This window comes from Selaginella moellendorffii, unplaced genomic scaffold (genome assembly GCF_000143415.4).
Source record: "Selaginella moellendorffii unplaced genomic scaffold, v1.0 SELMOscaffold_45, whole genome shotgun sequence".
Classification (NCBI taxonomy): domain Eukaryota; kingdom Viridiplantae; phylum Streptophyta; class Lycopodiopsida; order Selaginellales; family Selaginellaceae; genus Selaginella; species Selaginella moellendorffii.
Genome location: NW_003314306.1, coordinates 1,278,597 through 1,302,795, shown reverse-complemented (window position 1 = coordinate 1,302,795; position 24,199 = coordinate 1,278,597). Strand labels below are relative to the sequence as shown.

The window sequence follows — 24,199 nt, the reverse complement described above, 5'->3', positions numbered from 1 at the left end:
TTCCCGCTTTCCTTTTTGGCTTGCATTGTTGTTCCTATCGCTTTGGTTTCTTGCGAGGGTTTGTTCTTGCGGCCAAGAGCGCGCGCGACGCAGCCACTGCGGACAGCGGCAAGATCGAGATTCCCGTGGCGCTAGGCTAGTTTCCAGGCAGCAGGGTCGAATTCGAGCTCTCCGGCGCAGGAATCGAGATCCTGGCAGCACTGGTAAGCGAAATTTCTCTCGATTCTACCATAGGAAGTGCTTTTCTAGCGAAATTTCGGTGTGTCGAGAGAGATCCCGGCTAGGAATGCATCGTCTAGGCACTTCCATTTCGATCTCGCGGCAGTGTTCTTGATGACCGTACATTTCTGGATCTTTGATGCTAAAAGGAGGGGATTTCTTTCGATCTCGCAGGTGGGGGCGAAGCAATGAGCTTAGCGTGCCTCGCATGCCATGTCCTGGACAGCTCCCCGGAGCGAACGCTGCGGAGCTACTCCGACAATGGTGGGCGATGCCTGGGCTTGGGCTGCTGGACGAGGAAGCTCCCCAATGCCGCTCAGATCGAGCCCACCGTGTCCTCCATGTCGGAGTCGGAGCTTGGATCGCGGACGAGATCGCAGCAGCAGGTTGCTCCAGTGCCCGGCTCCTCTTCCACCATCGTCGTCGCCGCGGCAGCAGCGAACTTGGTGGAAGCGCCCAGTAGCCCGAGATTGACGAGATGCCATGCCGTGCGGAGGGATTTGTTCCGGGACTGGAATTTCGAGGAGATGAGCCGGCAGCTGTGCATGAATCTCAGTGGAGCTGCTTGAGACGAGACGAGCGAGCAGTGGCACACAGGCTGTGGAGATCGACTGCTGGCAAGAACACGATGATGCTGGAGAGGTCAGTCTGTAAAACTCTATACCGATCAGACCAGGTACCAGGGATTTTTCTTTTTCTTCTTCTTCTTCTTCCTTGTTCTTTTCGCTATAGTTCGTGAGTGATCAGATAGACAGAGATCGAGGGCAGGAGCATTTAGCAGCTAAGAATTCCTTTGCGGGGCATTGTTCTTCCCTTTTCTCTGTGCGTGTTCTTCGCAGATCTTTGATTGTGTTCTAGACTAGCTCTGTAAAGAACGAACAACTTGGGGCCTTTTCAGCAGCCTTGATAGATCGATCGAAAGCAAAAAGTAAGCGGAGACTTGGCTTGATCGTAATGAAAGTCCAGTAGTCGAAGATTTTGCTCGCTCGAATGCTCGAAGATTTGACGTAAGAGAAAAACTTACTTGCGCTAAAGCTGACTTTGTACAAGAAAGGACACTGGCCTTTTTTGTCGATCAAATCGATCAGAGACCACATGGCTTTTGGTGGGGGAATAATTTTCATGTGGTTGTGAGAGATTCGGTAGAGATTCGCTAGAAATAAAATTTAACTTTAGGGTTTATACCTGTTGAGCTAGGGCAGGGCGGAGAGGATGAGCAACGCGGCTGGAGTGAATCCCACCGTCGCGGAGAAGGAGATGGTAAGCGATCGATTCTTCCGCTGGATCGCTGGACGATCGTATTGCCGCAGATGTTCAATATGGCGCAGCAGGAACTGGAGTCGAGAGTGGATCTGTTCAACAAGTAAGAAAGCAAAGAGGAAATTCCCTTCTTCCTGTGTCACTGAGCCTTTTGTGAATGGTAGAATGACGCTTTCGTGCTTCAACAAATGTATTGGAAGCAGGCAAGTCTTTTTTTTCCTTCTCCATCGTACATTTTCACTGATTTCTTCTCTTCCTTTTCTGCGAATGTAGCTTCAAGGAGTCGGAATTGAATATGGGCGAGAATAGTTGCATTGATCGGTGCACTGCCAAGTACTGGCAGGTTTGTTTTCTTCTCTTTTTTTTCCTCTCCTTTTCCGTAGCGACAGAGTTTTGCTTTGCAGGTGACGACGATTATCGGCCAGCTTCTCGGCTCTTCAAGGCCTCCAATGTGATTCTTTTGACGAACAACGCGGCTGCGACGCCGAAAGTTTTGTTTTCCAGGTTTTGTTAATAGTGTAGCACTCGTAAGTTGGGCAATCAGGCTAGAACCCCGTGTTGCTCGAGCTCCATTCTTTTTCTTTTCCTTCCACTACCACACTCTTTGTTTGTTTCGTGGCATTTGCGTCTGTGTTGCTCTCTGCATGGGTGTTTGACTTTTCCAGGAGCTTTTTTGTATCTTAACCATCCAGTATCTTATGCACTTCACTTCGGCAGTTTTTCCTCTCCACCTTTGCCTAGCTGTCGCAGTTGCAGGCATTTATTTTGGCCTCTGCCACCCCTCATTACTGACCATATGCATAGCATGCCCACTGAAACAAAGTTTTTTGAAAACCGAAGCTATGGTTATTTGGCATTTGATGCTTCTTTGGAGTCCTCGCGGCGTCTCGCTCGCACTGATCTACTTCACTTCTTGGTTTTATCGGTCAGTTAAGGAGGAGAGGAGAGCGTTCTCGCTCCCGTCTCGCGACAAAGCCTGGCATGGCAACAGCAACAACAGCGAAAAAGGCTCTTTTCTTTGCTTTCTCTTTGAAATGGTAACTTATACCTCTGCTGTGCCAGTCTATCTAGCGGCGATTCCGAGGAAGGGATAGCGAGGAGAGGAGGCACCGAGGGTGTTCTGTCTCGTGTACCCGCTCTCGCCTTTCCTCTTTTCCACGAGTTCTTAGCCCCCGGAAAAAGGTGCGTACTGTCTTCTTTTTTTCTTTTTGTTTTGCGCTTTGGACATTGCATTGATGGGTTCGTGTAGGTACGAGCTCATCTACATTGTCGGTGGTAGTGCTGCTCTCTCTCGCGAATGGGAACCTCTGTGCGGCATTGGAAGCAGCGGCTGGTTTTAGTGTGCTTAGCGCTTGGATCGGTTTGCGGTCAGCTGGCATTTGATTTCTACGCCAACAGTTGTCCCAGGGTCGAAGCAGTAGTCGCAAACGCAATCAGGAGTGCCACATTCTTTGATTCTACGCTGCCACCAAAACTTCTCCGGCTCATGTTCCACGATTGCTTCATTGAGGTACAAACTCGCAAAGCAGTCCAAATTGTCATGGTTTTTTGTTCGTCAGGGATGTGATGGTTCCATTTTGATCGACTCTACTGCGAATCATACGGCTGAAAAGGAGGACGAATCCAACAAAACTGCTGATGGTTATGCGGCCATCGATTCTGCAAAATCCGCGCTGGAGTTCTTCTGCCCTGGAGTTGTTTCGTGCGCGGATATTGTGGCCTTGGCTGCTCGGGAGGCGGTAATCATGGTAAGTCGAAACGTAAAATTTGCGTTTTCTATCTCACTTCGTTTTCTGTTTCCAAATTGTAGATGGGTGGACCACAGGTACAAATACCTATGGGCCGAAGAGACGGGTTGATTTCTAAGGTTTCCAATGTGCGTGGAAACATACCGGACACTACACTTACCTTGGACCAGCTCACCAAAGTCTTCAACTCGAAAGGATTGTCTCAAAAGGACCTCATCGTTCTCTCAGGTATAAAGAAGTTCTCGAAGCCTTGTTCTCAAGTGGATGGATTTTCCAGGAGCGCACACCGTCGGCCTGGCACACTGTTTTGCATTCAACGAGCGCTTCCACTTCAGCAGCAATGGCAGCGTCAAAGTGGACTCGACACTCGACCCCGGATTCGCAAGGCAGCTGCTCCAGGCGTGTCCTGAGAGGCCGAATCCCAGAGTCGCGGTAGCGATCGATCCCACCACCCCAAACGCCTTCGACAACGCGTACTACAGGAATCTCCAGAACGGGAAAGGGCTGTTTGGATCCGACCAAGTTCTCTTCACGGACCGGAGAAGCAGGCAGGCGGTGAACTCGTTGTCGGGCGACAGCCGAGAGTTTTTTGGGTCGTGGGCGGACTCGTTTCTCAAGCTCAGCGTTGTACATACCAAGACTGGAAACCAGGGAGAGGTTAGGAGAAGGTGTAGAGCTTTCAATTAAATATACAGTTACGTTAACCTCCTATCTATACTCGTGTCTGATATTCTTCGAATTCTTCGAATTTTTTTTTCTTTAAATATGTGGATCTAAACTTCTTAAATGCATGAAAAGAATCTCTAGAATATTCTCAACTGGGAATATTTTTCTAATTCTGGTTATGTGAATATTTGATGAAAAATAAATGTTATTACTCTTCCTTTAAACACATGCATGAGAAATAGCTCACAAGTAGTGATTTCTTTGGCAGTTCTTCCTGAAAGGTACGCGAGAAACGAGTTTTTCTCTCTTCCCCCAGATGCCGCGAATGGGCATTACATGGAACCTTTAGAATATTCTAAACACCATCTATCTATCTTTGCTCCGCGAGGACGACGAGGAGGCCTTGTTGGCCAAGGAGGACCTCATTGAGCAAGCTGAGGAGCGCAAACCAGGCCACGGGCGCCATATCCACGCCGCCAATGGGCTGTATGATCTTCCTCGTGGGCGCCAGCACGGGCTCGGTGGGCGCGAAGGCGATCACATACGGCAGCTTGTCCACCGGGATCCTTGGGTACCACGACATGACGATCCGGGCAATGAAGAGCACGTTAAACGACGCCATGGCCGGTCCCAAGACATTGATCGCCAATCTGGCCACGCCCGGATCCACCAAGTCGGGGCTCGCCGCCGCCGCCGCCACATCCAGATTCGCCCACAAGAATGTAGTCGTCGCTGCCACCGCTGCCGGGAGAATCGATCCAATTCCCTTGCTGCTGCCGCTCCTGGCGATTTCTATCCGACTTACGGGGATTTTGGTGGAATTGCGGCATGGGTGGCGTGTTCTTCGTTGCGAGGGAAGCAGTGCCACCACCGACAGCAGCACAGAAGCCATAGAATTAAAAGCGCGGGGGACAGGACTTGAACGTCGGACTTCTTGGTACTTTGGGGAATATTTTCTTTATTCTGGGATTTGAAAAATCCTTCACTTAGTTTTTCTTTGTAAAACCCTCGGAACAAGGACTTCACTGGCAACAGCCTCGCACATTTTACTCTTTTCTCTTTTCACTATTCTTCTAAAGTAGTATTATAGTCAGTGATGGACCAGTGACCACCCTTCCAAATGTTGGACTTTCGGAGCATGACGATTGCAAGCGCTTTTCCTCTTTTGCCTGTGGAGATCTCCAAACACACCAACCTGTAAATCACATATCAAGTGCTACACTATAGTTTATCCATAGGAAAATCTCCTTGTTTATAAGATCAAGCCTAATATTTATAATATCAAGCTTGATTTCTTCCATGCTGCAGACCCAAGCAGCACCAGCAGCATGGAAGAAATCATTCAATAGAAGCTTGTATACATTTCACCTCTCTTATATATATGATGAAACTGGCCATCTTGAGAGTTTTTACTATAGAGCTCCAACCTCCACTTTTGTGGAGCCAACCCAAAGCCAATGAATCAGTACTATATAGAGCACTGGAACAAATCAGTAGCAAACGAAATAACTATTTCGTCCATATAGTTTCCCTGGTGGTGACTGTGTACCTGTTCTTGAGGACGATGGCCACACTCCCACCAGTGTTAAATTGTAGCAGCAGCAAGCTCCCTGATCCTTAGAAGTAAATGGAAAAAAAAAATATAGAGTACCTAGAAGAAGAATGGATGATCCGATCCCACCAGAGTTTTAGCTGGGCGAGACGTGACGCCCAACTCAATCCAGCCCCCGGGTCCTCGGATGGATTATTTCTTTCTCTTTGGCTCCTCCTTGGTGATGTGATTTGCCCCCGCCTTTGTGTGTGTACTGTAAACGAGTGCATTCAAAGTCACTCATAGATTTCACCTCCCATGGAAGCTCCACAAGAGGTCCCCGTCGTTGGCTGACTTGTTGTTGGTGTAATCATGCTGCTTGCTCAACCGAAGAAGCAACGCAACGTCCTCCGAGTGATCGCTGCTCTCCTCCTGCCCCGGCGGGGGCGTGATCGCTTCCAAAAACCTCTCCTTTGATGGGTTGCCACCGCCGCCGCCGCCGCCGCTGCTGCTGTGCTGATCGTCTCGCTCGTGGCTCAGCTGCGCCGCCGCGAACTTGTCCACCATTCTCCAGTCCGTGACTGGTTGTTGTTGTGGCTGGCTTTCGTTCTGCCGCTGCTGCTGCGGCTGATGGTGCTGAAGAGATTGAAAGAGCCGGTAGTGATCGAAGGAGCTCTCAAACTGCGCCGCCGCTGGGAGTGAGAAGCTCGCCGGGAGTCCTTTGAAAGGCGCCAAGCTGCTCATTCGCGGGCTCTCCAGCTGCGGAAGAGTCTGGGAGAAAGGGTCGTGCGGCAGCGCCGCCGCGAAGTCGGTCTCAAACTCTTGCTTGCAATTCAGCATCAGGTGGCTGTTGTTATAGGCGAAGTCTGTCACGAATTTGTTGGGTAGCTCCAGCTCCGGCAGCAGAGCGATCTGGTCGATGTCGTAGCCGCAGCTTATATCCCGATCAAGCACCTTGATGCTGTTGTTGCGCTTCTTGAAAACCCGGCAAACCACCCAGCCATCATCCTGCATTTCAGAGCCAAAACCAAAAAAATAAGAGGGTTATAGAAGAAAAAAGCTGCCAAGTACGAGAGGATCTTACATTGTTGTTGCTGCCACTGCTGCTGATGTCCTCCTCGAGCCTGTACTCGTGCATGATCCAGTCGGTCTTCTGCCCGTTTGGAGCTCTCCCTCTGTAGAAAACGAGCGTCTTCCTCATCCCAATGAGCTTATACTTGGCGTGGATTGCTTTGTCCCGCCCAGTGGCCTTCCAAAAACCCGCGGCGGTGGCTCTGTTGGTGCGAGTTCCCGTGGGATACTTCTTGTCCTTGTGACTGAAAAAGTACCATTCGGTTTGTTCAGCTGATCCGATCTTACACTTCTCTGCCAAAATCGAAGAACAATGAAAGAGGTGTCAGTGGTGTGTAATCATGTCGAAATGGAGGAGACTAGACTACCGTGCAAGTCCCAGGGCTCGAGTTTGTAGAGATCGATCTCGTGGATGACGTCCAAGTCGATCTTCTTGGAGGCCACCTTCTTCTGCAAGTAGTAGCCGACCAGCTCCTCGTCGGTGGGATGGAATCGAAAGCCCGGCGGCACGCGAGAGCTGCTGTTGCCCGCCGCGAATGGAGTCATACCTAGTACTATCGATCGATGCGCTCGCGATTACACTAGAAAATCTGGCGCTGCGGCCCCGATTCCCTGGAAGAACTCTCGCTAGCTCCGAGTTCGGCGATATTATGAGAGATTGTGCCGCATTCAAGCTCTTGTTGCTTGGCTTGGAAGCAAATTCTTCCTCATTCCGCGCGGCGCCAAGAAAGATCACAAATACTAGAGAGGAATAAGAAACTCCGACACAATCGATTCCCCGATCGCGAGGAGCCAAGCCGAGCGCATCCGAAATAATGACGATCGCGAGCTCTGGCAGGCCCGATCGACGGAGGGATGGACCGATCGAGCAGAGGAGGCGATAAACCCTAGCGCCTTGCGAGAGAAGAATGTAGCTCTCTTGCGAGAAAGAGTGAGCGCCAAGGAATGCCCTGGCCCTAAAGAAGAAGAAGAAGCTTCCACGCTGAGAGGGGGGGACAAGTTTAACGCGCTTCTGCCCCCACATTCCTCTGACGGGCCGTCAGCACGTCACAGCCCGTCTAGGCCGTGACGTGGCATTGCATTCTCGGGTTGGACGTGGGATCGTCCACATTGGGAAAAACTGGCCCATTTCGATGTCATAATGGTTTTCTGGCCATAGCATAAAAGTTACAATGATATCTGTAGTATGAGAAACCATAGGTAGAAAAACCATGGATCCATGGTTTTGCTCTAAGATCCTTCACATCAATTCAAGGATCTTAGAGCATGAACTTATAGCTAGCAAAACCTTGGAAAAATTCAAAGATCCCAGAGCACTAAGTTTGATCAATTCAAGGATCTTAGAGCACATAGTATGAGAAACTTATAGCTAGCAAAACCTTGGAAAAATTCAAAGATCCCAGAGCACTAAAACTTCCAAGAACACCAACACTCAAACGCTGGATCTTGCTTGTGCCAAGGAGTTTCACAGCCCGGCTTTTGCGGGCCACTGTCTGCTGTTCTCTCGGCCTCTCCGGACTAGAAAAACCAAAAGAAAGCATCGCGAGCGATTAAACAACGAAGAACATATAAGCTTAAGAAAAGCGCTCACCGAGAAGCATTTGATGATTTTGACTAATCGTTCTCGTCTCTCACGCATTGCAAAGCTGGCTGATGTCAAGGATTTGAGTGCAGTCGACGGTAATCTCGTGTTGAATTACGGCCTGCAACCACGTGCAACTCCAGAGGGTCAAAATACATCCACATGATTGAGAGAAACTCACAGAACCGATGGGTGGTCGATCGAGCGAACAAAACGCTGTCTGTGTGCTGCCCCTCGCATTTAAAGAGAATAGGTTTGTTCCAAGTCAGCGCGCAGCAAAGAACCGTATGGATTCATACCTCTCGCCTTGTGCTCGCTGGAAAACTTCTTATATTTCGCGAGGAGCTCTGTGCTGTGTGTGCTGCTGCTGTCACGCTAGAACCTATCCAGACAGGATCAAAGCAAAGTCAGCGACGAGACGTGGCATTTCGTCCCGACAGGTCAGCGTGTTCTCTGGAAAAGAAATAACAAAAGCGAAAAAGCCGAGAGAGAAAAACCAAAACGAAAACAAAAACAAAAATACTTGCTTTGCTGACGAACAGAAAATAGTATACCCGACCAAAATCCTCTCACAGACTCAAAAAATTCCTAGCTAGTCTAGGTAGCCTACTCCTGCCAAAGACCAGAAACAAGGAACTGTTCAGAAGCAAGGACAGGATTAAAAAGGATTACTGCTCACCTTTGGCACGGTTTGCTTTGCTTCCTCCTGATAGGAAACGAATTAAAGTAATGAGTAAGGGAAGGAAAAACCCAAGCGACGTACCTTGGCATCAAATTCCTCCTCATCGTCAGTCACCTCGTCGTCCTCGTCTTCGTCTTCCTCATCCTCGTCATCCTCGTCGTCTCCCGCCTCATCGTCAGATTCCACTGCTTCGCCGGTGAACCACGAGACGGCATGAGGAACAATCTTGTCGCGAATTGTGGCACTGCAAATTAAGGTTGTTGTTAGCATGGTTGCGAAACTTTGATCCCGACTATAGTTCTTACCCCACGTCGTAGTCTTGTTCCATGAGATCTTGAAGCTCCTCGGCCTAAAGAAAGAAGTTATGCACACGTTTTAGAAGAGATGATAAAAGATCGTACCTCTTCAGGATCAATCTCCTCCTCGTTTTCTGGGATTTCAGGGGGGTTGAAAAAGTTAAAAAACGTCTCGCATGCCTGCAACTTTGTCTGAGGGGTGGTGTCCTTGGCGCCTTTCTTAGGCTTCTTCTTCATCAGCTTGACAGTCAGGTCCTTCCCGGGTTTCCAGTCGATTTTGGTTCTGAAAAATAAATATATTGTAAGATAGTAAAGAAATGAAACCACGTACCCGACTGCACGCTCCAGAATCGGCTCGTCGTCGTCCTCTTCCATGTGGTATTCTTTAGTCAGCTGTGAAACAGTCGAGTTCAGTACAGAACGTGGACATAAAAGAACACACTTACGACACTGTTCGTGAAGTAAGGATTCTCGTCGAAGTAGAACTCCAGCTTGAAGCCTTTCGGACTGCTCACGTAGTACGACTTGATATCCTTCAGATACTTCAATGCTCCCTGATCTCTTTCAGTGATCTAGAAAAGGAGAAACGAAAATGTGCCGTTAGATTCTACAGAAAGATGATGAAGCATACAACACAAAACCTGGACTGCCACAATCTCGTTTGCCTTCAAAGCTCCAAGCCAAAACTCCGGCACGCCATTGCTCGCAGCTACATACTCTAACTGGTCAATGAATTCTACAAAGAAAAAGGGGGAAATGTAAAGGAAACCAACCTTCGTCCGGTTTTGTTTCCTCTGCTGAAGAAGCATTCACAATGCTCGCTCGCTGCGAGCATTCAAAGTAAGAAAAAGAAGAGACGTCTCGTTTTACCTTCTCGTATAGCGGAGCATAGAGATTTTGATATTTCGTGATGAGCTCTTCCCTCTCTTTCTTGAATTTCGCCTCGATCTCGTCATGCTCTTTCTGGTCCGAGAGGAAAAAATCATTGGGCGAAAGAAAGCAAGGCTTCTCTCACCTGGATCTCTTGAAGCGAATTGACGCGCTGCTTCACATCCTCGGGGAGCGATGCAAGATGCTCCGCAACGCGCGCCGACGGAGCTAATCAATCAAACCGATCAAGAAAGAAGAGATTGAGAAGCACCGGAGAACCTTTCACAGCAGGATCTGGTTGATCTGCATTGCTCATCCTGAATTCGAATGGACGATCGCCTGCGACGCCCTTCTCGCCTCTTTAGGGTTCTTCCTAAAGAACACTCACAAAGAATATCCTTATAGCAATAAGGTTTACTGATTTGGCGGTGGTTATAATAATAGCGGCTGATCGAGGGCCTGGATGTTGCCACATGTCGCCATGCCAATGCTTCTAGGGCTCTTATCTCGCAAGGAGGGAAATATGGAGGCCGCATTGGTGATCGGCTCGAGCGTGCATTGTTCTTGCGTGATTCACAGCCTCAGCAGCTCTGCCCAGATCGTCCAGAGGAGAGTCGTCGCTAATCGGCTTCGCATCGTCAGGTTTGCTCTCAATGGGGGAGCTCGCGGCAACAAGAGCACGAATTCCCGGCCCTCAATCTCATCGGCACCTCCTCTCACGTCGGAAATCTCCCAGAATTCGAAGAAAATGGCCGTGGAATCATCGTCTTTGTGGCAGAAACTACTCAAGAAGGTCTTAGTTTCACTCTCGTCTTTCAAACTGGCGATTGCCGAGCTCGTCCTCATCGCAGCACTCTCGTCCATAGGTACGCGAATTTTTTTCTCGCTTGTAAAGATTCAAGTTCTATCTACTGCTTTATCCCAGGTACTGTGATCGATCAAGGCGGAGTTCCGGATTTCTACTTCAAGGCTTATCCAGAGGATCATCCTTTCTTGGGGATTTTTTCTTGGAAGGTTATACTTGCGCTCAACTTTGATCATATCTACACGGCTCCATATTTTCTGGGCTTGCTCGCATTGCTGGCCGCTTCGCTCGTTGCGTGTACGTCGACGAGACAAGTCCCACTGGTGAAAGTTGCTCGAAGGTATTTGTTCTTCCACCTCTTTTTCTTTCTTTTCTCTTCTCCTGATCAAAACATCTTGCATGCAGGTGGTCATTTATGAAGAACCCCGCGGGCATTTTGAAAATGGATGCGGCAGAGACTCTTCCTGACGCGAGTCTCGGGGAACTTGGTGTCTTGCTATCCGGAAATGGCTATGAGGTCAGCGCTCAAAGTTCAATCATATGGCTTCATCACGTAAAAGAACTCCTGTACAGGTTTTCTCCGAAGGCTCGTGTTTGTACGCTTTCAAGGGCCTTGCAGGAAGGCTTGCTCCGATTGGTGTCCATGCCGCGTTGCTACTTATAATGGGAGGTGGCCTCGTTAGTGCTTTAGGAGGTTATCATGGAAGCGTGACAATTCCAGAGGGTCTCGACTTGAGGCTGGGCGATGGTTTAAATCCGAATGGCATCTTGGCCACACCATCTCCGACCATGGACCTTAACATACACGTCAATAAGTTTTACATCGAGCAGTATCCCAATGGTCAGGTAAGCTACGTCAAATCTTCAGTGGAAACAAAGCATGAGTTCTGGTTGTTTCAGGTGAAACAATTCTTTTCCGATTTATCTATCACAGACGCAAAGGAGGGCGAGCTTCTGAGGAAAACAATCAGTGTAAACAATCCGTTAAGAATCGCCGGTGCCACCATTTACCAGACTGATTGGGGAATATCGACAGTATTAGTGAGAATCGACGATTCCGAGCCTTTCAACCTTGCGATGGCTCCGCTGCGAAAAGGTGACAACAAGCTTTTTGGAACGTTAATTCCCGAAGGTGTTTTGAACTCCAAAGGAATGTAAGTTCTCCGAGCCTTTAGCGTTTATCTCGTGATGATGCTGTATGTTCTGCAGATCTATTCTAGCACGGGATTTAGAATCTGTGGTGGTGTATGACAAGAAAGGAGAGTTTGTGGGTGTGAGGCGAGTTGGATCGCAGAAGCCGATTGAAGTGGACGGTGTAAACCTTGTTGTGGACGATATGATTGGCAGCACAGGCCTTGAAGTGAAGGTAAGAACCATTGTAACTACAGCAACTGATCCTGTTCTACGTTTTTCTTTTCAAATTCTTACAGATGGATCCAGCCGTGCCCGTTGTCTATGCCGGTTTTGGTGCACTCATGTTTACAACGTGCATAAGTTATCTCTCTCATTCTCAGGTTTGATTCAAGCTCCCTTTTGCATATCGGATTGCACGTTTTCTTTTCTTTTTCTTTTTCAGATTTGGGCCCTCCAAAAGGGAAGCTCAATTATAGTCGGAGGCAAGAGCAACAGAGCAAAGCTTTCGTTCGAGCAAGAGCTAACGGGGATTCTTGATTCGGTCCCCGAACACGTACCAAACAGTGCTGCCAAATAGAAAATGACAAGACGGGCGAGGTCAACGAGCTAGAAAGAAAATCCTGGTAAACAGCAGCGGACATCACTTTTGTTTTTTGAAAAACTTCTTGGCACGCAGGCTAGAGGAGAAGGAGAACGCTCAAAAGGATGAGAGGTATTCATGTGCTGTATGTGGTGGTAGTCGCCTTGCTCTCGCCACACTACGCTTGGTCACCAGCAGTTTGCCATAGCCAGCTATGGAAGGCCAAGAACAAGCTCCGGCTACCGAATTCTGGATGCTCCAAATGGCTATCAGCTCAATGCGCTACTTGGGCTGCCTCGCCTCCACCGGGTCCTTCAAACGACGACGAAGAAACTATGGCTCGACGCTGCGCAGCGGATGTGTTAGCTTTACTGGGTGGAAGTGAGGCGGAAAAATCAGTGACAGAATCTCGAGCTCAGGAGCTTCTGTCGTCCATTCGCTTTCTAGTTCCACCAACGCTGAGAAGCTCGTCATACCGGTCCACGGGAGTTTCTCGAGTAGAAAAGCCAGATTCCAAGGAGCGAATGTGGAGGTTGATAAGGGAACCTCCGGCTTCTGTTGCGAACTTAGCCAGGAAATCCGTGGAATGGGCTGGGGAGCCTGACGCTATACTAGCGGAGCTGGATTCGGCACTTCACAAGGTAAAAGTTGGTATTTTTCCTTCGAAACTTCAGCTGAAAATTTCGTCAGGTCCCTGATGTTGAGAATTCGAACGCTAGCAAGTGCGTGCTTACCAAGCACGATTGTGCCAAGCGTTTTGTTGATCAGGTTCGTGTCCTCCCATCATTTGAAGATAAAGCACGCTCTTAACTATGTGTGGCTTGCAGGAAATCAACTCGTACATGGCATTCCTATTTGAAGCAATTGTTGCTTTAGCTCCCTTGGCAGGTTTTAACGTTTCTTTAAATCGCTACGATCTTTTCCATGCCCACATGTTTACCGCTTACGGCACTGGAAGGCTCGGTATTCTGTAAGCTTGCCTGCTCAAACGCTAGTCACCATGACTGAATGTTTGTAACTTTGCAGGTTTCATTGTCGAGAGTACCCCGAGTATGACAAGAACAGCTTTGCCTTGAACCTCGGCTATTGCCAAACGGGTAAGCGAATGCCTCAATGCAGCGCCTTACAGCATTTGTCAGGATCATTCGTTCCTTACGACAGCAGCATGAACTTAAGAAACATTGTCTGGCTCGCACCAATGCCGTCGTGTACCAGCCACAAATGCTCGACTAAATGGCTCGCACCAGGTAACTCTTGGATTGCAAATATACTAACATCGATCAAAATTTGCCTGAACTGGTTGCAGGTGCGCTCTTCATCTTGGATGCCAAGCCTGGTGGCGTTGTGTTTAAGGAGCTCGTTTCGGAATGGGTTGATGTGGTCAGAACCATCTACGAGAGTAAGTGTGTTTGCGTTCCTAGCTCATGGATTCACCGCACTGTGTCTCTTTATTTTTGTTTCAGGCGATTTTGGGAGAACTGTGATTGATGTTAATTATTTCAACGTGGAGGGTTGTCAAATCTTCCTCACATAGTTGTATTGCCATGAGAATTGATGCCGATTTAGAATTGCTTCCATGGATTGTGAAGGTTCCATGAGTGAAAAACCACAGGCCAAATGTAAGGGGATTAGCTCAAAGTCCAGCTCAAAAGTGAAGATCTTTCCCATGAAGTTAGTGGGCATTTGGTCTAGTGCAAGTCTGGTCTGGTAAAACAGGAGCTTCTTGCGCTTCCATGCAAGCGTCTTGTTGTTGGCTGTGACCCCTCCATATCAGGCAAACACCGAGTTCTAAGCCGTTGTGATCCATCTTCACTAGGAATCTCTCTGCGTCTTCCAGCTCTCCAGTCCGCTATATATTAGTAGCGCATTTCTCACGGTGGAGCTCGAGTTTACCTCCACACCCGAACAAGCTGCTTACGTGCAGAGCCCTCGACCGTTGGACACGCACCCCGATCAACCTGGCCGCAGTGCCTTACGACTGCTGCCCACACCAAAGGAATGCTAACGCGGGAATTGACATGAAGAGAAAAATTATTGCTCCGTTCTTTACGCAAGGGTTCAATCTTTCTCCATTGTCGACTCCTTTTGGCCCTCTTTTGACAATACAGACAGGTTTTGGTGATCAAGATGACATTCTCTCAGCTTTGTGGACTTGGAAACCCACCACTTTTTAGCCTTGAATCCATTACGGCTAACCACCATTCCGAGTTTTCATTGCCTCCATCGGTTATTGAAGTCGTTGCATCTGGAGGTGGCTTGGTATGCATCACCATGGAGCCCATGCAAGGCCTGGATCGCTCTCTCTGAGGATGTGTTTCAGCTGGGGGTAGGCAATCCAGTGTCCCGGTACCACCGCTCCATTGGGGGGACAAAGAAAGGTATCTTGTGGGAGCGATCGACTTTGCCATGTTTGTCGACAAGAATGTCGGAATTCACTACACCGCACCCAATGCCTCGGGCCAACTGGTGCTGCATCTACAACTCGGCAACACGCGCGTGGTCTTCACTCCCCAAGCTCCCATTCTCGCCAGCCTACAACATGACGAGTACACAGCGGGATAGAGCTTACCAAGCGCCGCGACTTTGGCCGCACGAAGTGGACCACCGGGGAAGTTGTGCGCAGCCTGAGAATTACAACGGGCTTGGAAGGAGAGATCTTGCGGTGTTCGCGCATGATGAGGCTGTGGGAGCACAATGGGCAGCAATACTTTGCTCGGCTGGGTGTATGCGGGTGGCTACTCCCAGCTAGTGTACCAATACGAGGTGATGGTTACAAGGGTGGTTTAGTTACAGTCTCAGCAGTGTGCTACGAAGACATCCTTGAACAAGTGCAGTGCAGTTTTATTGCTTCAGATTGTTATACCCATGGCGAGGGCAATCTCGTCATCTTTTCGGAGAGAGGGATTGTTTTTACGACTTGAGCTGGAGTGGAGTGCGCGAATATTCAATGGCTGTGGTTTATCGCCCGTCCCTTAGGACACTTGGTCCGGACCCAGGAGAAGAGCGGCAATGAGACAGACTTGGCGTCTCTCAAGCCCAAGGAATCGATCAAAAAGAAGAACCGAAGAACCGAAGCCCTAACGAACTCACCTAAAATAATCGTACACATCCATACGAAACCAATCTCCTCACGCCTAGCTGCAACATCTTCACTGTGAACAAACTTTCTCTGTTCTAGGCTCGCCCTGACCACTCCTCAGGAGGAATGTGTCTGGAACGCTGTTCTCGGCGAAAGCAGCTATCATCGCAAGACCCCTGATGTTGGCTTTTGCTACTTGCAGGACTTTGGAGCGGCTGTAAGCACTCAGCAAGAACGCGAGTGGCGCTCTTCATCTTAAGAACAGCAAGATGTTCGTCCTGGCAAGTCTCTTTTTCTTTCTTCCTGCACCTTTTTTATGTGAAAAAAACGGCATGATCGATTCCAGGGAGTTCCTCAGCGTGTTCCATCCCGGTGCACCGCTGGAAGAAGAGATCGACTCTTTAAGCTCATGCTCAAATTCTCTTCTCTTTTGTAACTGCCTTCCAGCTATTGGCAAAACATTTGAAGGTGCAATTCTGTTTGGAAGCACACATCACATTATTTGTAGTTTGTGTCCTTGCTCGTGTGCCAGCTTGCTTGCTTGCTTCTGGCTTGTGGTGGATATTTGCAGCAACCTTACAACTGCATTCCCCAGCTTTATTTACAATTCTGGTGTAGGTGATAGTGTTCTGTGGGCCAGCTCAAACTCTGCTTATATGTGCAAGGATTTCAACTTTGCTCAGAGCCATCGCTGTTGTTCTCCTGGACGGACCACAGGTTCCTATATTTGGTAGGAATCTCCTACCTTCAATCTCTCTGGCATGACTGTCAAGAACAGGGTGAGTCGAGCACAAAAGGGATACCAAATCGATTCATGGTGGAGTATAGCAGAATTTGCATGCAATGCACTCTAATTGTCATAAATATTAAAATGGGCATCTAGAGAGTTTTACCAGCATGGATGAATTGTAGCTGTCCATTCCAAGTGTCAAGTTAAACAAAGTATTCTTAAAATGGAATATTTGCAGTATGGGCAGGCTTCCATTCCTTAAGTACATCTTCACTTTGTCCACAAGAGCTGATTTTGATCAAAAGATATGCATATTAGCTCATCTAGAAAACCACAGTAGAAAACTTGTGTGACCAATCTCTCAACTTTATCTATATCAGTAGTGATATAGGTGGAGGCATGGTGCAGTGTTGTCCAATATTGTTGCACAATCTCTCCCTTCATGTACTTTCTTGTCTATATGGTGTCTAACAGCATATATCCTTAGGATCTCCAATGATGAATAATTGATGAACTAACAACACTACCTCATTTCAAGATCTCTTGTAAAGCATATATTAAAGAGTCTTTGTGCCTCTATTGTTAGTGCCATACAAAGGTATTGATCTTTTCTCTCTTGGTCGCCTGGTAGCACACTCAAAAATATCCATGCCACTATCAAAATTATCACCCAGTTGGTAAGATGGATACTTGAGCTTGGTAGAACATGCACTTTCCTCAACAAATAGAGCATATGCTAAAACCTAGCATGTTCAAAAGCATCTCTGGACTCTTGAGTAGGGCCAAAACAACTAATGCAATTTGCTTTTCTGTCATTCCTTGGAGTGGTAAGGCTACTCTTTCTTTATAGATCTCAAATCTCCATGGTGGCATTAGCATGCTCAACTCTAGCATTATGTCCATCTCAATTGCATGAATTATCCTTTTTACCATCAATATCACTCAAACTTTACACACATGTGGTATTTTGCACACTCATTTATTTAAACCTAAACCGAGATGAGCCTTGACGAAGGATTGAGGGTGGGGCTACGTGGGCTGTCAAAACTTTTTGATTGTCACCTTTGTTGTGAATCATTATAATCTATAGTTTGTTTTTGGGTGGACTTCAATTGTCAGAGGCTGCTTCTCATGCTAACAAGTTTGAAGTTAAAGATTGCTTGAGATTGTGAGTTAAGAATTTTTAAATTTGGAAGGTTTTTGATGTGATGTTTACAGATCTTTTGAGATTGTGAGTTGGAGAAGAGAGTTGGGTCAGCATGATAAATCATGGCTAAAGAGTGATGTGGCATTTATAGATCTTTTAAGATTATGAGTTAAAAATTGAGAGAGCTAAACTAGTATGAACTCAATGTTTGCAGATCTTTGGAGATTGTGAACTGTGAAATAGGTAGAGAACTACAAATGAGGAATGGTTGTGATGTTGTGATGAGACAAATTGCATATAGCTATAATGCTTGCTCAACACCCTAACGGATTCAGCTGAAATGATTGGACTCGCTCTAGGTTAACACATTGTAGCGGGTTACTATGGCCCTTGTGGGATGACGTGGGTTTCTCGAGGCACAGGGTGTCCACACTCGATCTGAGGCTTGAGGTTAGATTTGATTGTCATAGTTAGGAGTCATTTCTGTCCACGGTCCATTTTTTAATCGCTACAACGTCCGCGTCCACACAATTGCATCCATGGTACATGTTTACCAGTGCCGTCGCGACGATGGGATCGAGCTCAATTCCAAGCTGCACGGCTTCACTGTGAACAATCTTTCCCTGTTCCAGGCCGCTCGCCCCAACTGAGCCAATCGCGTTGAGAACTCCGGCGAAAGTCGACCTGTTTGGCATCACTCCTTCTCGGGCCATCCTCTGGAACAGGAGGAAGCCATTCTCTGGAACGCCATTCTCGGCAAAAGCAGATATCATCGCGTTCCATACCGCGACTCCAAGATGGTGGCTTTTGCTAAAGACAGCATAGGCCTCTTGCAGAGCTTTGCAGCGGCCGTAGGCGCTCAGCAGGAACACGGCGATGGTGGCATCGGTTTCCAGCTCGCATTCGACGATGAAGGAATGGATAAAGGCAACCTGGTCTGCTGAAACAGGAGCTTCTTGCGCTTCCATGCACGCGTTGAGAACCAGGGTGAAGGTGGTCTTGTCCGGCTTCACGCCATCGAGCAGCATTCGCCTAAACAGTCTTCCGACTTTCCTGATCGAACAAACGTTGTTGGAGATCCTTCCAATCCTGTTGCTGTCTGTGACGTCGTTCTTCCCTCCACACAAGGCAAATACCGAGTTCCAAGCCTCCTTGTCTCGGTTGTGATCCATCTTCTCCAGGACTCTCTCCGCGTCTTCCAGCTCTCCACTCAACCGGCAGTAAGCCGCTAGAAGCGCATTTCCCACGGCCGAGCTCGAGTCAGCTCCCATCTCAACTGTATAGCCATGAATCTCTTCCAACTCTCTCAAACTCGAGCAAGCTGTGCTGGCGTTGACGAGCAAAGCCGAACTTCTCCTGTTGAGTTTCACGCCCTCGAGCTGCATTCGTCGAAACTGGCCGAGTGCCTCCTCCATGCAGCCGCACTCTAGGTATGCTGCAACGATGCTGTTCCAGGAGGACAGATTCGGCTGCTCTATCTTCTCGAAGACCCTCCGAGCATCCTCTAAACACTTGCACTTCCCATACATCTCCACCACCGCGTAAACTACCCTGTTGTGCGATTCCAGGCCCAGCTCTTGGACTATAAGATGGATGTGTCTTCCTTGTCCTGGCAGCCCCAAACGTCCACAGGCGCGTAGAGCACTCACGCAAGCGCTTCTCCCAGGAGAGATTCCTTCCAGGAGCATCTTTCGAAAGGAGCTTAAAGCTTCTTCATTCCGCCCGTGCTTCACGTACGCGGCTAGCAAAGTCCTCCACGAGACCATGCTCGGCCGCTCCACCCTTTGAAACATCCATTCGGCGTCCTCCAAGCTCCCACACTTGCTGTACATGTAAATGAGAGCGTTAGCAACATCAATATCCTTCTCGAGATCATGGTTGATGACACTTACGTGAATCCCCTTGCCGTGCTCGAGATCCACCGGCCGGATGCAAGCCCCAAGCGCCGCGAGAACAGTTTCTCGATCCGGAGCAACACCATCCTCTTGCATCCTCCTAAACAGCAGCAGTGCGTTCCAAAACTCGCCATTCTCCGTGTGAGCCGCGAGGAGCGCGTTGTATACTTCCAAGTCCGGCTGATGGATCCTCCTGAAAACTCTGCGAGCCTTCTTCAAGTCGCCACACTTCCCAAACATGGTGATGAGAGCAGCCGCCACGGAAAGCTGCGACTCTAGCTTCATCTCAGTGATGTGCCGATGAATCCATCTTCCTCGATCCCAGTCCTTCTCCTCGGCTAGCGCGTTGAGCAGTGCTAGGAAAGTGACCAAAACCGGAAGAAAACCTTCCAGGAGCATCCCCCTATACGTCTGAAATGCCTTCTCCAAATGCCCATACTGGGCAAATGCTGCTACTATTGCTGTCCAGGCCACCACATCTCTCCTCTTCATCCCTTGGAACACACGAATCGCGCCTCGCAAGCTGCCACACGCGGCATACATGTCAATAAGCGCAGTAGACACGATCAAGCTCGAATCCCAGCCAGCAGCAACGATTTGGGAGTGGATTTGCTTACCCACTGGAAGAAATCGCGATCCACAGCACGCTCCAAGGGCCGCGACGTACGTGATCCTGCCCGGAGTGACGCCCTGGAGCAGCAATTTCTGGAATGTCGCGATCGCCTCCTCCAATTCGTGGCGCTGGGCGTGGCCGGCGATGATCCGGTTCCAGGAGAGGATCCCTGGGTCCGGCATTCGCTGGAAGACGCTCTTGGCGGTCTCGAAGCTGCCGCATTTCACGTACATGTAGACGACGTGATCGGCGATGGTGGGATCTCTGTCCAGGCCCCTGGAAACGATGCGATCGTGGATCAAGATGCCTGCCTGGAGATCCTTGGAGTTTGCGTACGCGCGGAGGAGATGGATGTAGGCAGCGGTAGCAGCGGCGCTGTCCATTTCCCCGCTTCTTGCCGCGCGCGCTCGCGGGAATTTGGCGCTCTGGGCCGCCATATCTAGGGTTCTTGAGCTAGGGTTTAGGGGTTTTGTTTTCGATGGATGCTGGGGAGCGCCAAGTCCAGGTGCGATTCACGACGCGGCTGGGGAGCGATCTTCGCGTGGAAGCCACCGCATTCTCGCTACCCGTGCATCTCAATCGCTACGGCCTCTCGCAGATCATCAACACGCTCCTCGCGCTAGGTCTGGCTGGGATTTTCCCGAGATCTAGAGTGTGATTCTCCTTCTTTCCTCGCAGATGGCCCTCGGCCCTTCGATTTCCTCTTCGATGGAGAGCTCATTCGCACCACTCTCGAGCAACTCTACTTGTCAAAGAATCTTTCGGCTGTAAGTGTTTAAAAATCTTCTTTTTCTTCTTTGGTTTTAGCTTGTGGTTTTTCATTTTTCAGGAGAGCATTCTTGTTCTTGAGTACATTCTAGCAGTTGGACCGCCGGAGCTCCAATCTTCGCAGCCCGAGAAGGATTGGGTTAGTGCTGTGAATGGTGTGAATCCCAGGTAGGCTTAGCGCGTCTAGAGTTTTTGTTTTTCCATTGGCGATGATTACTAGAGGAAGGCCACGCAGAGACGCCGCGAATGGTTTTTTGCTGGGTGATTCAGTGCGTGACATTAGCACTTGATATGAGCCAATGTATTTGTTGCAAGGCTTTGTTTCTAACTAGAGCGTTTTGGCAGTTTGATTCTTTCCGGGTCTTACGACTCATTTGCCAGGTCTGGATAGCTTTACTTATTATTTTCTTCATCTGAATTGTCGTTCTTTCATGCAGAGCCTGGTTTCCGGATGGGACTTGTGGTTCAGTTCTTAAGGGACACAGTGATGCGATCACGTCCATTGCTGTAGCTGGTATTCTTGAAGCAAATAATTTTGCGGATTGACCTGTTTCGTTTGGTTTCTCAGGTTCGTCGAATGATACTGATCTCGATGTTATTACTTCTTCTAAAGATAAAACCTTACGGCTTTGGAAGGTTGGTAGTTTTGATCGTGTTTCGATCATTGTTAGAAATAACTCGTTGGTTCGAATGTAGGTACCTTTAAAACCATCTTCAAGCACTCTAAGTTCAGTCAGGATTTTTAAAGGCCATGCTGCATCGGTGCAATGTGTTGCTGCAAACCCCTCCAACACCCAGGTGTGTGTCACCTTTTGTATATGGAAACACTCAAACCACCACAGGTTTGCTCAGGCTCATGGGATTCGACAATCAAGCTATGGAAGATCGACTCGGAAGATGAAGACAACGAAGACGAACAGGCACTCAAGAAGCGGAAACTAGATGGAGCAAAGCAATCGATTGCGCAGGTGAGCATTCGTTCATAATTTGGAAATGAGAGCACTTCCGTTTTTGCAGGTGACAGCCTTTACTACTCACAAAGAACACACTCAGTGTGTCGCGGCACTAGAATGGCCCGAGGACAGATACATATTCTCTGCGTCTTGGGATCATTCTTTCAGGCAATGGGACGTTGAAACAAGCATCAACACACTGACAATGGTAAATTTCTTTCCTTCTTTTGTTTCCCCCGATTCAATCAGACTGACAAGTTTTGGTCAGACGTGCAGCAAAGCCTTACACTGCCTGAGCGTCGGAGGTGAAGGATCGTTGCTCGTAGCTACTGGTGGCGCAGACCCGGTGCTTCGTATTTGGGACACTCGAATGCCAGGTAAAGCATGCATAGCTCTTCGTCACTAATCAGCAGTTTAAACAGGTACGGTGGTACCGGTTTTGCAGTTGACGTCCCACACATCGTGGATCAGTTCTTGTAAATGGTAACTAAAGATCTCATAGATCGTGTTAGAAAATAACCAACATATCTCTCAACAGGCATCGCCAGTCGCCCAAGCATCTATTAACCTCGTCCTACGATGGCACTGTCAAGATGTGGGACATAAGAAGTAAAGTTCCGCTTCAAACTGTAGAGGCGCACAAAGACAAGGTTCGTTTGTTGCGAGCAAGTGCTCAAACAATTTACATTCTCGTTTTGTTGTAGGTCCTTTGTACGGATTGGTGGCGGGAGGACACAGTAGTCAGTGGTGGCGCCGATTGCGAGTTTAAGCTATTCAAATACACACCGATCGAATGGCTATGAGAGAACACTCTCCTGCGAGCACAGAGAGTAAGCGTGTCATCTCAATTCATTCGATCACCGGTGACTTCGAAGTATACCTCGAGAAGTTTTGGAAGTCAAGTTTAGAATGCTTGTTAGTTCCTCCAGGTGAGAGAATAAGATCAGGAACCATTTCGCTCACGAGTGCTTCGTTTGTCCGGATCGTTTCACCAGTGCCGTGTTTCCTGAGTGTCAGCGCCCTCGTCAAATCCATCCGATGGCCCCATTACTTGAAACACCATCTGTTTGTCATACTTCGCCTTCCTTCTCGCATCAAACTCCTCCCAGCCATCAATCTGAGTTGCGGTTTGCAATGTAAGCATTCAAGAAAAAAAATCAAGTATACTTCTCTCAGAGCTTCGATAGTGATGGGATTCCCGTGCAAATCAAGCGAGTTGAGTTCACCACACCCCTTGAGAATGCTCGCTGGAAACTCCTTCAGAGCGTTGTTTGCAAGGAGTAAGGACTGAAATAATTCAAGTGAGATTTCCTTGGCCCGAGACTTGAATCTACCTTGAGTTTTCGTAACTCGCCAATCGATGGTGGTACAAGAGTCAGGAAATTGGAAGAGAGATTTATCTGTTTCCTGTCATAAGTTATCCAGAGAGAAAAGGCATAAAAGGAAATGCAGACATTCGTAAGAGCAGAGCAGTGTCCAATAGATGATGGAATTTCACGTAGGCTGCAAGCAACAAAGTAGCAAAGCGTTGTTACTGTCAGTCCATGCGTTTCCAACGCACCTGTTGTTGCTCAAGTTGAGCCTTTCCAATCGAGACAGCATGCCGATATCGTCTGGCAGCGTTGTGAGTTTGTTCCTGGAAACGTTTAGCAGCCTGAGAGATGAAAGCCCTTGGATCTCACAAGGCAAGCTGGTCAAGCTGCACAAGAACCAGTGAAAAACAAAATGAAATCACTGAAGGAGCTGCTCGTACCAGTTGGCCGTGAGTTCAAGAAGCTCAAGGCTCTGTAGTGAGCACAAGCTTTTCCAGTGAATGCTAGTATCATCGAGGCTGTTACCCGACAAAGACAGTCTCTACACCCACAGCAAAAAAAGAAAAAAATTTCAAGGAAAAAAGGAACCGGAAAATTTAAAACTCACCTTTAGTTTTGACAAACATGAAAGTTCGGCCGGCACCTTTCTTAGCATTGTGCTCGTCAAGTCCAAAATTATTATCGACTGGCCGAGAGCCCACACAGTGGCTGGAATTTCCTGTGGAACTTTGCTAGAACCAAATCAAAGATAGAGAGAACATACCAGCACTTCAGTGTCTCGTAATGAGACATACCCAGTCGATTTCCAAACTTCAACTCTTTCGGGTGGTTTGATCTTTGTGGCCGGTTTCTCCGCTGGCTTCGACTTGAGCAAAACGCTAGGCTTCTTCATCTCAGGAGCTGACTGTGTAGAAAATTTTAGCAAAGAACAAAGAACAAAGAGTCCGAAAGGAAGGCATTTTTACCCCTTGATGTGTTCCTTGCGTGGCCATCATCATAATCTTGGAGCCGCTGGCGAGCGTCATGTCTGGAGTCAAGATCTTCCCTGGAATAAAACAATGTGCGCAAAATTGAAGCACAAAAAGAACGAGAGAATCGAAGTATACCTTTGTGGATGAGCTTCTGTCCGCGAGGCAGCACATTGGTCAGAGCTTGGAGCCGCTCCATAAGATCGCTCACTCGCGCCGACGATGGTAGTGAAATGTCGAGAGTTTGCTGCCCATGCCTGACGCTCACTCGCAGCTCCCCTTCCATTGT

At 48.4% G+C, this 24,199-nt stretch overlaps 11 protein-coding genes across 11 annotated transcripts in view; 5 read left to right on the top strand and 6 right to left on the bottom strand.

Annotated features, from left to right (window-relative positions):
- Positions 1–24,199, bottom strand: part of LOC9655931 (pentatricopeptide repeat-containing protein At4g21190) — a 98,339-nt gene that overhangs the window by 9,688 nt on the left and 64,452 nt on the right. The window lies entirely within an intron of this gene.
- LOC112350100 lies at positions 10–1,159 on the top strand. Its single transcript, XM_024685760.1, has 2 exons — positions 10–203; positions 394–1,159. Exon 2 carries the CDS (start codon positions 408–410, stop codon positions 786–788), a length of 381 nt encoding a protein of 126 aa, XP_024541528.1. The 5' UTR covers positions 10–203; positions 394–407; the 3' UTR covers positions 789–1,159.
- Positions 1,379–2,030, top strand: LOC112350101 (mitochondrial import inner membrane translocase subunit TIM10-like). Its single transcript, XM_024685761.1, has 5 exons — positions 1,379–1,479; positions 1,530–1,582; positions 1,644–1,682; positions 1,753–1,822; positions 1,884–2,030. Exons 1-5 carry the CDS (start codon positions 1,432–1,434, stop codon positions 1,932–1,934), a joined length of 261 nt encoding a protein of 86 aa, XP_024541529.1. The 5' UTR covers positions 1,379–1,431; the 3' UTR covers positions 1,935–2,030.
- Positions 2,551–3,940, top strand: LOC9656254 (peroxidase 46). The gene is made up of 5 exons (XM_024685749.1): positions 2,551–2,661; positions 2,729–2,989; positions 3,039–3,227; positions 3,290–3,455; positions 3,505–3,940. Exons 2-5 carry the CDS (start codon positions 2,777–2,779, stop codon positions 3,912–3,914), a joined length of 978 nt encoding a protein of 325 aa, XP_024541517.1. The 5' UTR covers positions 2,551–2,661; positions 2,729–2,776; the 3' UTR covers positions 3,915–3,940.
- On the bottom strand, positions 4,081–4,834 carry LOC112350098 (protein COFACTOR ASSEMBLY OF COMPLEX C SUBUNIT B CCB3, chloroplastic-like). The gene has a single exon (XM_024685754.1). The coding sequence runs from the start codon at positions 4,783–4,785 to the stop codon at positions 4,264–4,266; it is 522 nt and encodes a 173-aa protein (XP_024541522.1). The 5' UTR covers positions 4,786–4,834; the 3' UTR covers positions 4,081–4,263.
- Positions 5,186–7,436, bottom strand: LOC9655942 (NAC domain-containing protein 105). The gene is made up of 3 exons (XM_002980586.2): positions 6,864–7,436; positions 6,509–6,789; positions 5,186–6,432 (listed from the first exon to the last, which is right to left on the bottom strand). The coding sequence occupies exons 1-3, from the start codon at positions 7,039–7,041 to the stop codon at positions 5,734–5,736; spliced, it is 1,158 nt and encodes a 385-aa protein (XP_002980632.2). The 5' UTR covers positions 7,042–7,436; the 3' UTR covers positions 5,186–5,733.
- LOC9656612 (nucleosome assembly protein 1;2) lies at positions 8,582–10,311 on the bottom strand. Its single transcript, XM_002980585.2, has 12 exons — positions 10,205–10,311; positions 10,071–10,153; positions 9,926–10,018; positions 9,829–9,880; positions 9,697–9,764; positions 9,502–9,627; positions 9,387–9,448; positions 9,161–9,338; positions 9,065–9,108; positions 8,841–9,003; positions 8,757–8,783; positions 8,582–8,689 (listed from the first exon to the last, which is right to left on the bottom strand). The coding sequence occupies exons 1-12, from the start codon at positions 10,239–10,241 to the stop codon at positions 8,684–8,686; spliced, it is 939 nt and encodes a 312-aa protein (XP_002980631.2). The 5' UTR covers positions 10,242–10,311; the 3' UTR covers positions 8,582–8,683.
- On the top strand, positions 10,431–12,731 carry LOC9656611 (cytochrome c biogenesis protein CCS1, chloroplastic). Its single transcript, XM_002980719.2, has 9 exons — positions 10,431–10,791; positions 10,851–11,070; positions 11,136–11,247; positions 11,304–11,576; positions 11,631–11,884; positions 11,940–12,096; positions 12,161–12,244; positions 12,307–12,487; positions 12,541–12,731. Exons 1-8 carry the CDS (start codon positions 10,449–10,451, stop codon positions 12,439–12,441), a joined length of 1,578 nt encoding a protein of 525 aa, XP_002980765.2. The 5' UTR covers positions 10,431–10,448; the 3' UTR covers positions 12,442–12,487; positions 12,541–12,731.
- LOC9656610 (pentatricopeptide repeat-containing protein At3g53360, mitochondrial) lies at positions 17,649–20,222 on the bottom strand. The gene is made up of 2 exons (XM_024685743.1): positions 19,913–20,222; positions 17,649–19,818 (listed from the first exon to the last, which is right to left on the bottom strand). The coding sequence occupies exons 1-2, from the start codon at positions 20,128–20,130 to the stop codon at positions 17,871–17,873; spliced, it is 2,166 nt and encodes a 721-aa protein (XP_024541511.1). The 5' UTR covers positions 20,131–20,222; the 3' UTR covers positions 17,649–17,870.
- LOC9655939 (ribosome biogenesis protein WDR12 homolog) lies at positions 20,368–22,526 on the top strand. Its single transcript, XM_024685747.1, has 13 exons — positions 20,368–20,531; positions 20,587–20,675; positions 20,738–20,844; positions 21,022–21,057; positions 21,114–21,190; positions 21,245–21,312; positions 21,373–21,474; positions 21,519–21,644; positions 21,694–21,837; positions 21,898–22,006; positions 22,052–22,112; positions 22,168–22,279; positions 22,334–22,526. Exons 1-13 carry the CDS (start codon positions 20,387–20,389, stop codon positions 22,430–22,432), a joined length of 1,275 nt encoding a protein of 424 aa, XP_024541515.1. The 5' UTR covers positions 20,368–20,386; the 3' UTR covers positions 22,433–22,526.
- On the bottom strand, positions 22,264–24,196 carry LOC9655938 (LRR repeats and ubiquitin-like domain-containing protein At2g30105). The gene is made up of 10 exons (XM_024685748.1): positions 24,049–24,196; positions 23,908–23,987; positions 23,706–23,846; positions 23,550–23,660; positions 23,383–23,483; positions 23,191–23,328; positions 23,084–23,132; positions 22,964–23,029; positions 22,797–22,916; positions 22,264–22,746 (listed from the first exon to the last, which is right to left on the bottom strand). The coding sequence occupies exons 1-10, from the start codon at positions 24,194–24,196 to the stop codon at positions 22,618–22,620; spliced, it is 1,083 nt and encodes a 360-aa protein (XP_024541516.1). The 3' UTR covers positions 22,264–22,617.

What these genes read in the sequence shown, in the direction of transcription:
- LOC112350100 (XM_024685760.1), top strand. Translation starts at nt 408, where the DNA reads ATGAGCTTAGCGTGCCTCGCATGCCATGTCCTGGACAGCTCCCCGGAG.
- LOC112350101 (XM_024685761.1), top strand. Translation starts at nt 1,432, where the DNA reads ATGAGCAACGCGGCTGGAGTGAATCCCACCGTCGCGGAGAAGGAGATG. An exon ending in AGAGTGGATCTGTTCAACAA is followed by an intron (nt 1,583 to 1,643) that starts GTAAGAAAGCAA and finishes TGTGAATGGTAG; the next exon opens with AATGACGCTTTCGTGCTTCA. An exon ending in GCACTGCCAAGTACTGGCAG is followed by an intron (nt 1,823 to 1,883) that starts GTTTGTTTTCTT and finishes TTTGCTTTGCAG; the next exon opens with GTGACGACGATTATCGGCCA.
- LOC9656254 (XM_024685749.1), top strand. Translation starts at nt 2,777, where the DNA reads ATGGGAACCTCTGTGCGGCATTGGAAGCAGCGGCTGGTTTTAGTGTGC. An exon ending in TCCACGATTGCTTCATTGAG is followed by an intron (nt 2,990 to 3,038) that starts GTACAAACTCGC and finishes TTTGTTCGTCAG; the next exon opens with GGATGTGATGGTTCCATTTT. An exon ending in GGACCTCATCGTTCTCTCAG is followed by an intron (nt 3,456 to 3,504) that starts GTATAAAGAAGT and finishes TGGATTTTCCAG; the next exon opens with GAGCGCACACCGTCGGCCTG.
- LOC112350098 (XM_024685754.1), bottom strand. Translation starts at nt 4,785, where the DNA reads ATGGCTTCTGTGCTGCTGTCGGTGGTGGCACTGCTTCCCTCGCAACGA.
- LOC9655942 (XM_002980586.2), bottom strand. Translation starts at nt 7,041, where the DNA reads ATGACTCCATTCGCGGCGGGCAACAGCAGCTCTCGCGTGCCGCCGGGC. An exon ending in CGAGCCCTGGGACTTGCACG is followed by an intron (nt 6,790 to 6,863) that starts GTAGTCTAGTCT and finishes CGATTTTGGCAG; the next exon opens with AGAAGTGTAAGATCGGATCA. An exon ending in GCAGTGGCAGCAACAACAAT is followed by an intron (nt 6,433 to 6,508) that starts GTAAGATCCTCT and finishes TCTGAAATGCAG; the next exon opens with GATGATGGCTGGGTGGTTTG.
- LOC9656612 (XM_002980585.2), bottom strand. Translation starts at nt 10,241, where the DNA reads ATGAGCAATGCAGATCAACCAGATCCTGCTGTGAAAG. An exon ending in ATGCTCCGCTATACGAGAAG is followed by an intron (nt 9,881 to 9,925) that starts GTAAAACGAGAC and finishes GAATGCTCGCAG; the next exon opens with CGAGCGAGCATTGTGAATGC. An exon ending in CTTACTTCACGAACAGTGTC is followed by an intron (nt 9,449 to 9,501) that starts GTAAGTGTGTTC and finishes ACTGTTTCACAG; the next exon opens with CTGACTAAAGAATACCACAT.
- LOC9656611 (XM_002980719.2), top strand. Translation starts at nt 10,449, where the DNA reads ATGGAGGCCGCATTGGTGATCGGCTCGAGCGTGCATTGTTCTTGCGTG. An exon ending in AGCAGTATCCCAATGGTCAG is followed by an intron (nt 11,577 to 11,630) that starts GTAAGCTACGTC and finishes TGGTTGTTTCAG; the next exon opens with GTGAAACAATTCTTTTCCGA. An exon ending in GTTTTGAACTCCAAAGGAAT is followed by an intron (nt 11,885 to 11,939) that starts GTAAGTTCTCCG and finishes TATGTTCTGCAG; the next exon opens with ATCTATTCTAGCACGGGATT.
- LOC9656610 (XM_024685743.1), bottom strand. Translation starts at nt 20,130, where the DNA reads ATGCGGCAGCTTCGAGACCGCCAAGAGCGTCTTCCAGCGAATGCCGGA. An exon ending in ATCGCGATTTCTTCCAGTGG is followed by an intron (nt 19,819 to 19,912) that starts GTAAGCAAATCC and finishes CGCGTGTGGCAG; the next exon opens with CTTGCGAGGCGCGATTCGTG.
- LOC9655939 (XM_024685747.1), top strand. Translation starts at nt 20,387, where the DNA reads ATGGATGCTGGGGAGCGCCAAGTCCAGGTGCGATTCACGACGCGGCTG. An exon ending in CAAAGCAATCGATTGCGCAG is followed by an intron (nt 21,645 to 21,693) that starts GTGAGCATTCGT and finishes CCGTTTTTGCAG; the next exon opens with GTGACAGCCTTTACTACTCA. An exon ending in TAGAGGCGCACAAAGACAAG is followed by an intron (nt 22,280 to 22,333) that starts GTTCGTTTGTTG and finishes GTTTTGTTGTAG; the next exon opens with GTCCTTTGTACGGATTGGTG.
- LOC9655938 (XM_024685748.1), bottom strand. Translation starts at nt 24,196, where the DNA reads ATGGAAGGGGAGCTGCGAGTGAGCGTCAGGCATGGGCAGCAAACTCTC. An exon ending in CATGTTTGTCAAAACTAAAG is followed by an intron (nt 23,484 to 23,549) that starts GTGAGTTTTAAA and finishes CTGTGGGTGTAG; the next exon opens with AGACTGTCTTTGTCGGGTAA. An exon ending in CTCAACTTGAGCAACAACAG is followed by an intron (nt 23,133 to 23,190) that starts GTGCGTTGGAAA and finishes TGTTGCTTGCAG; the next exon opens with CCTACGTGAAATTCCATCAT.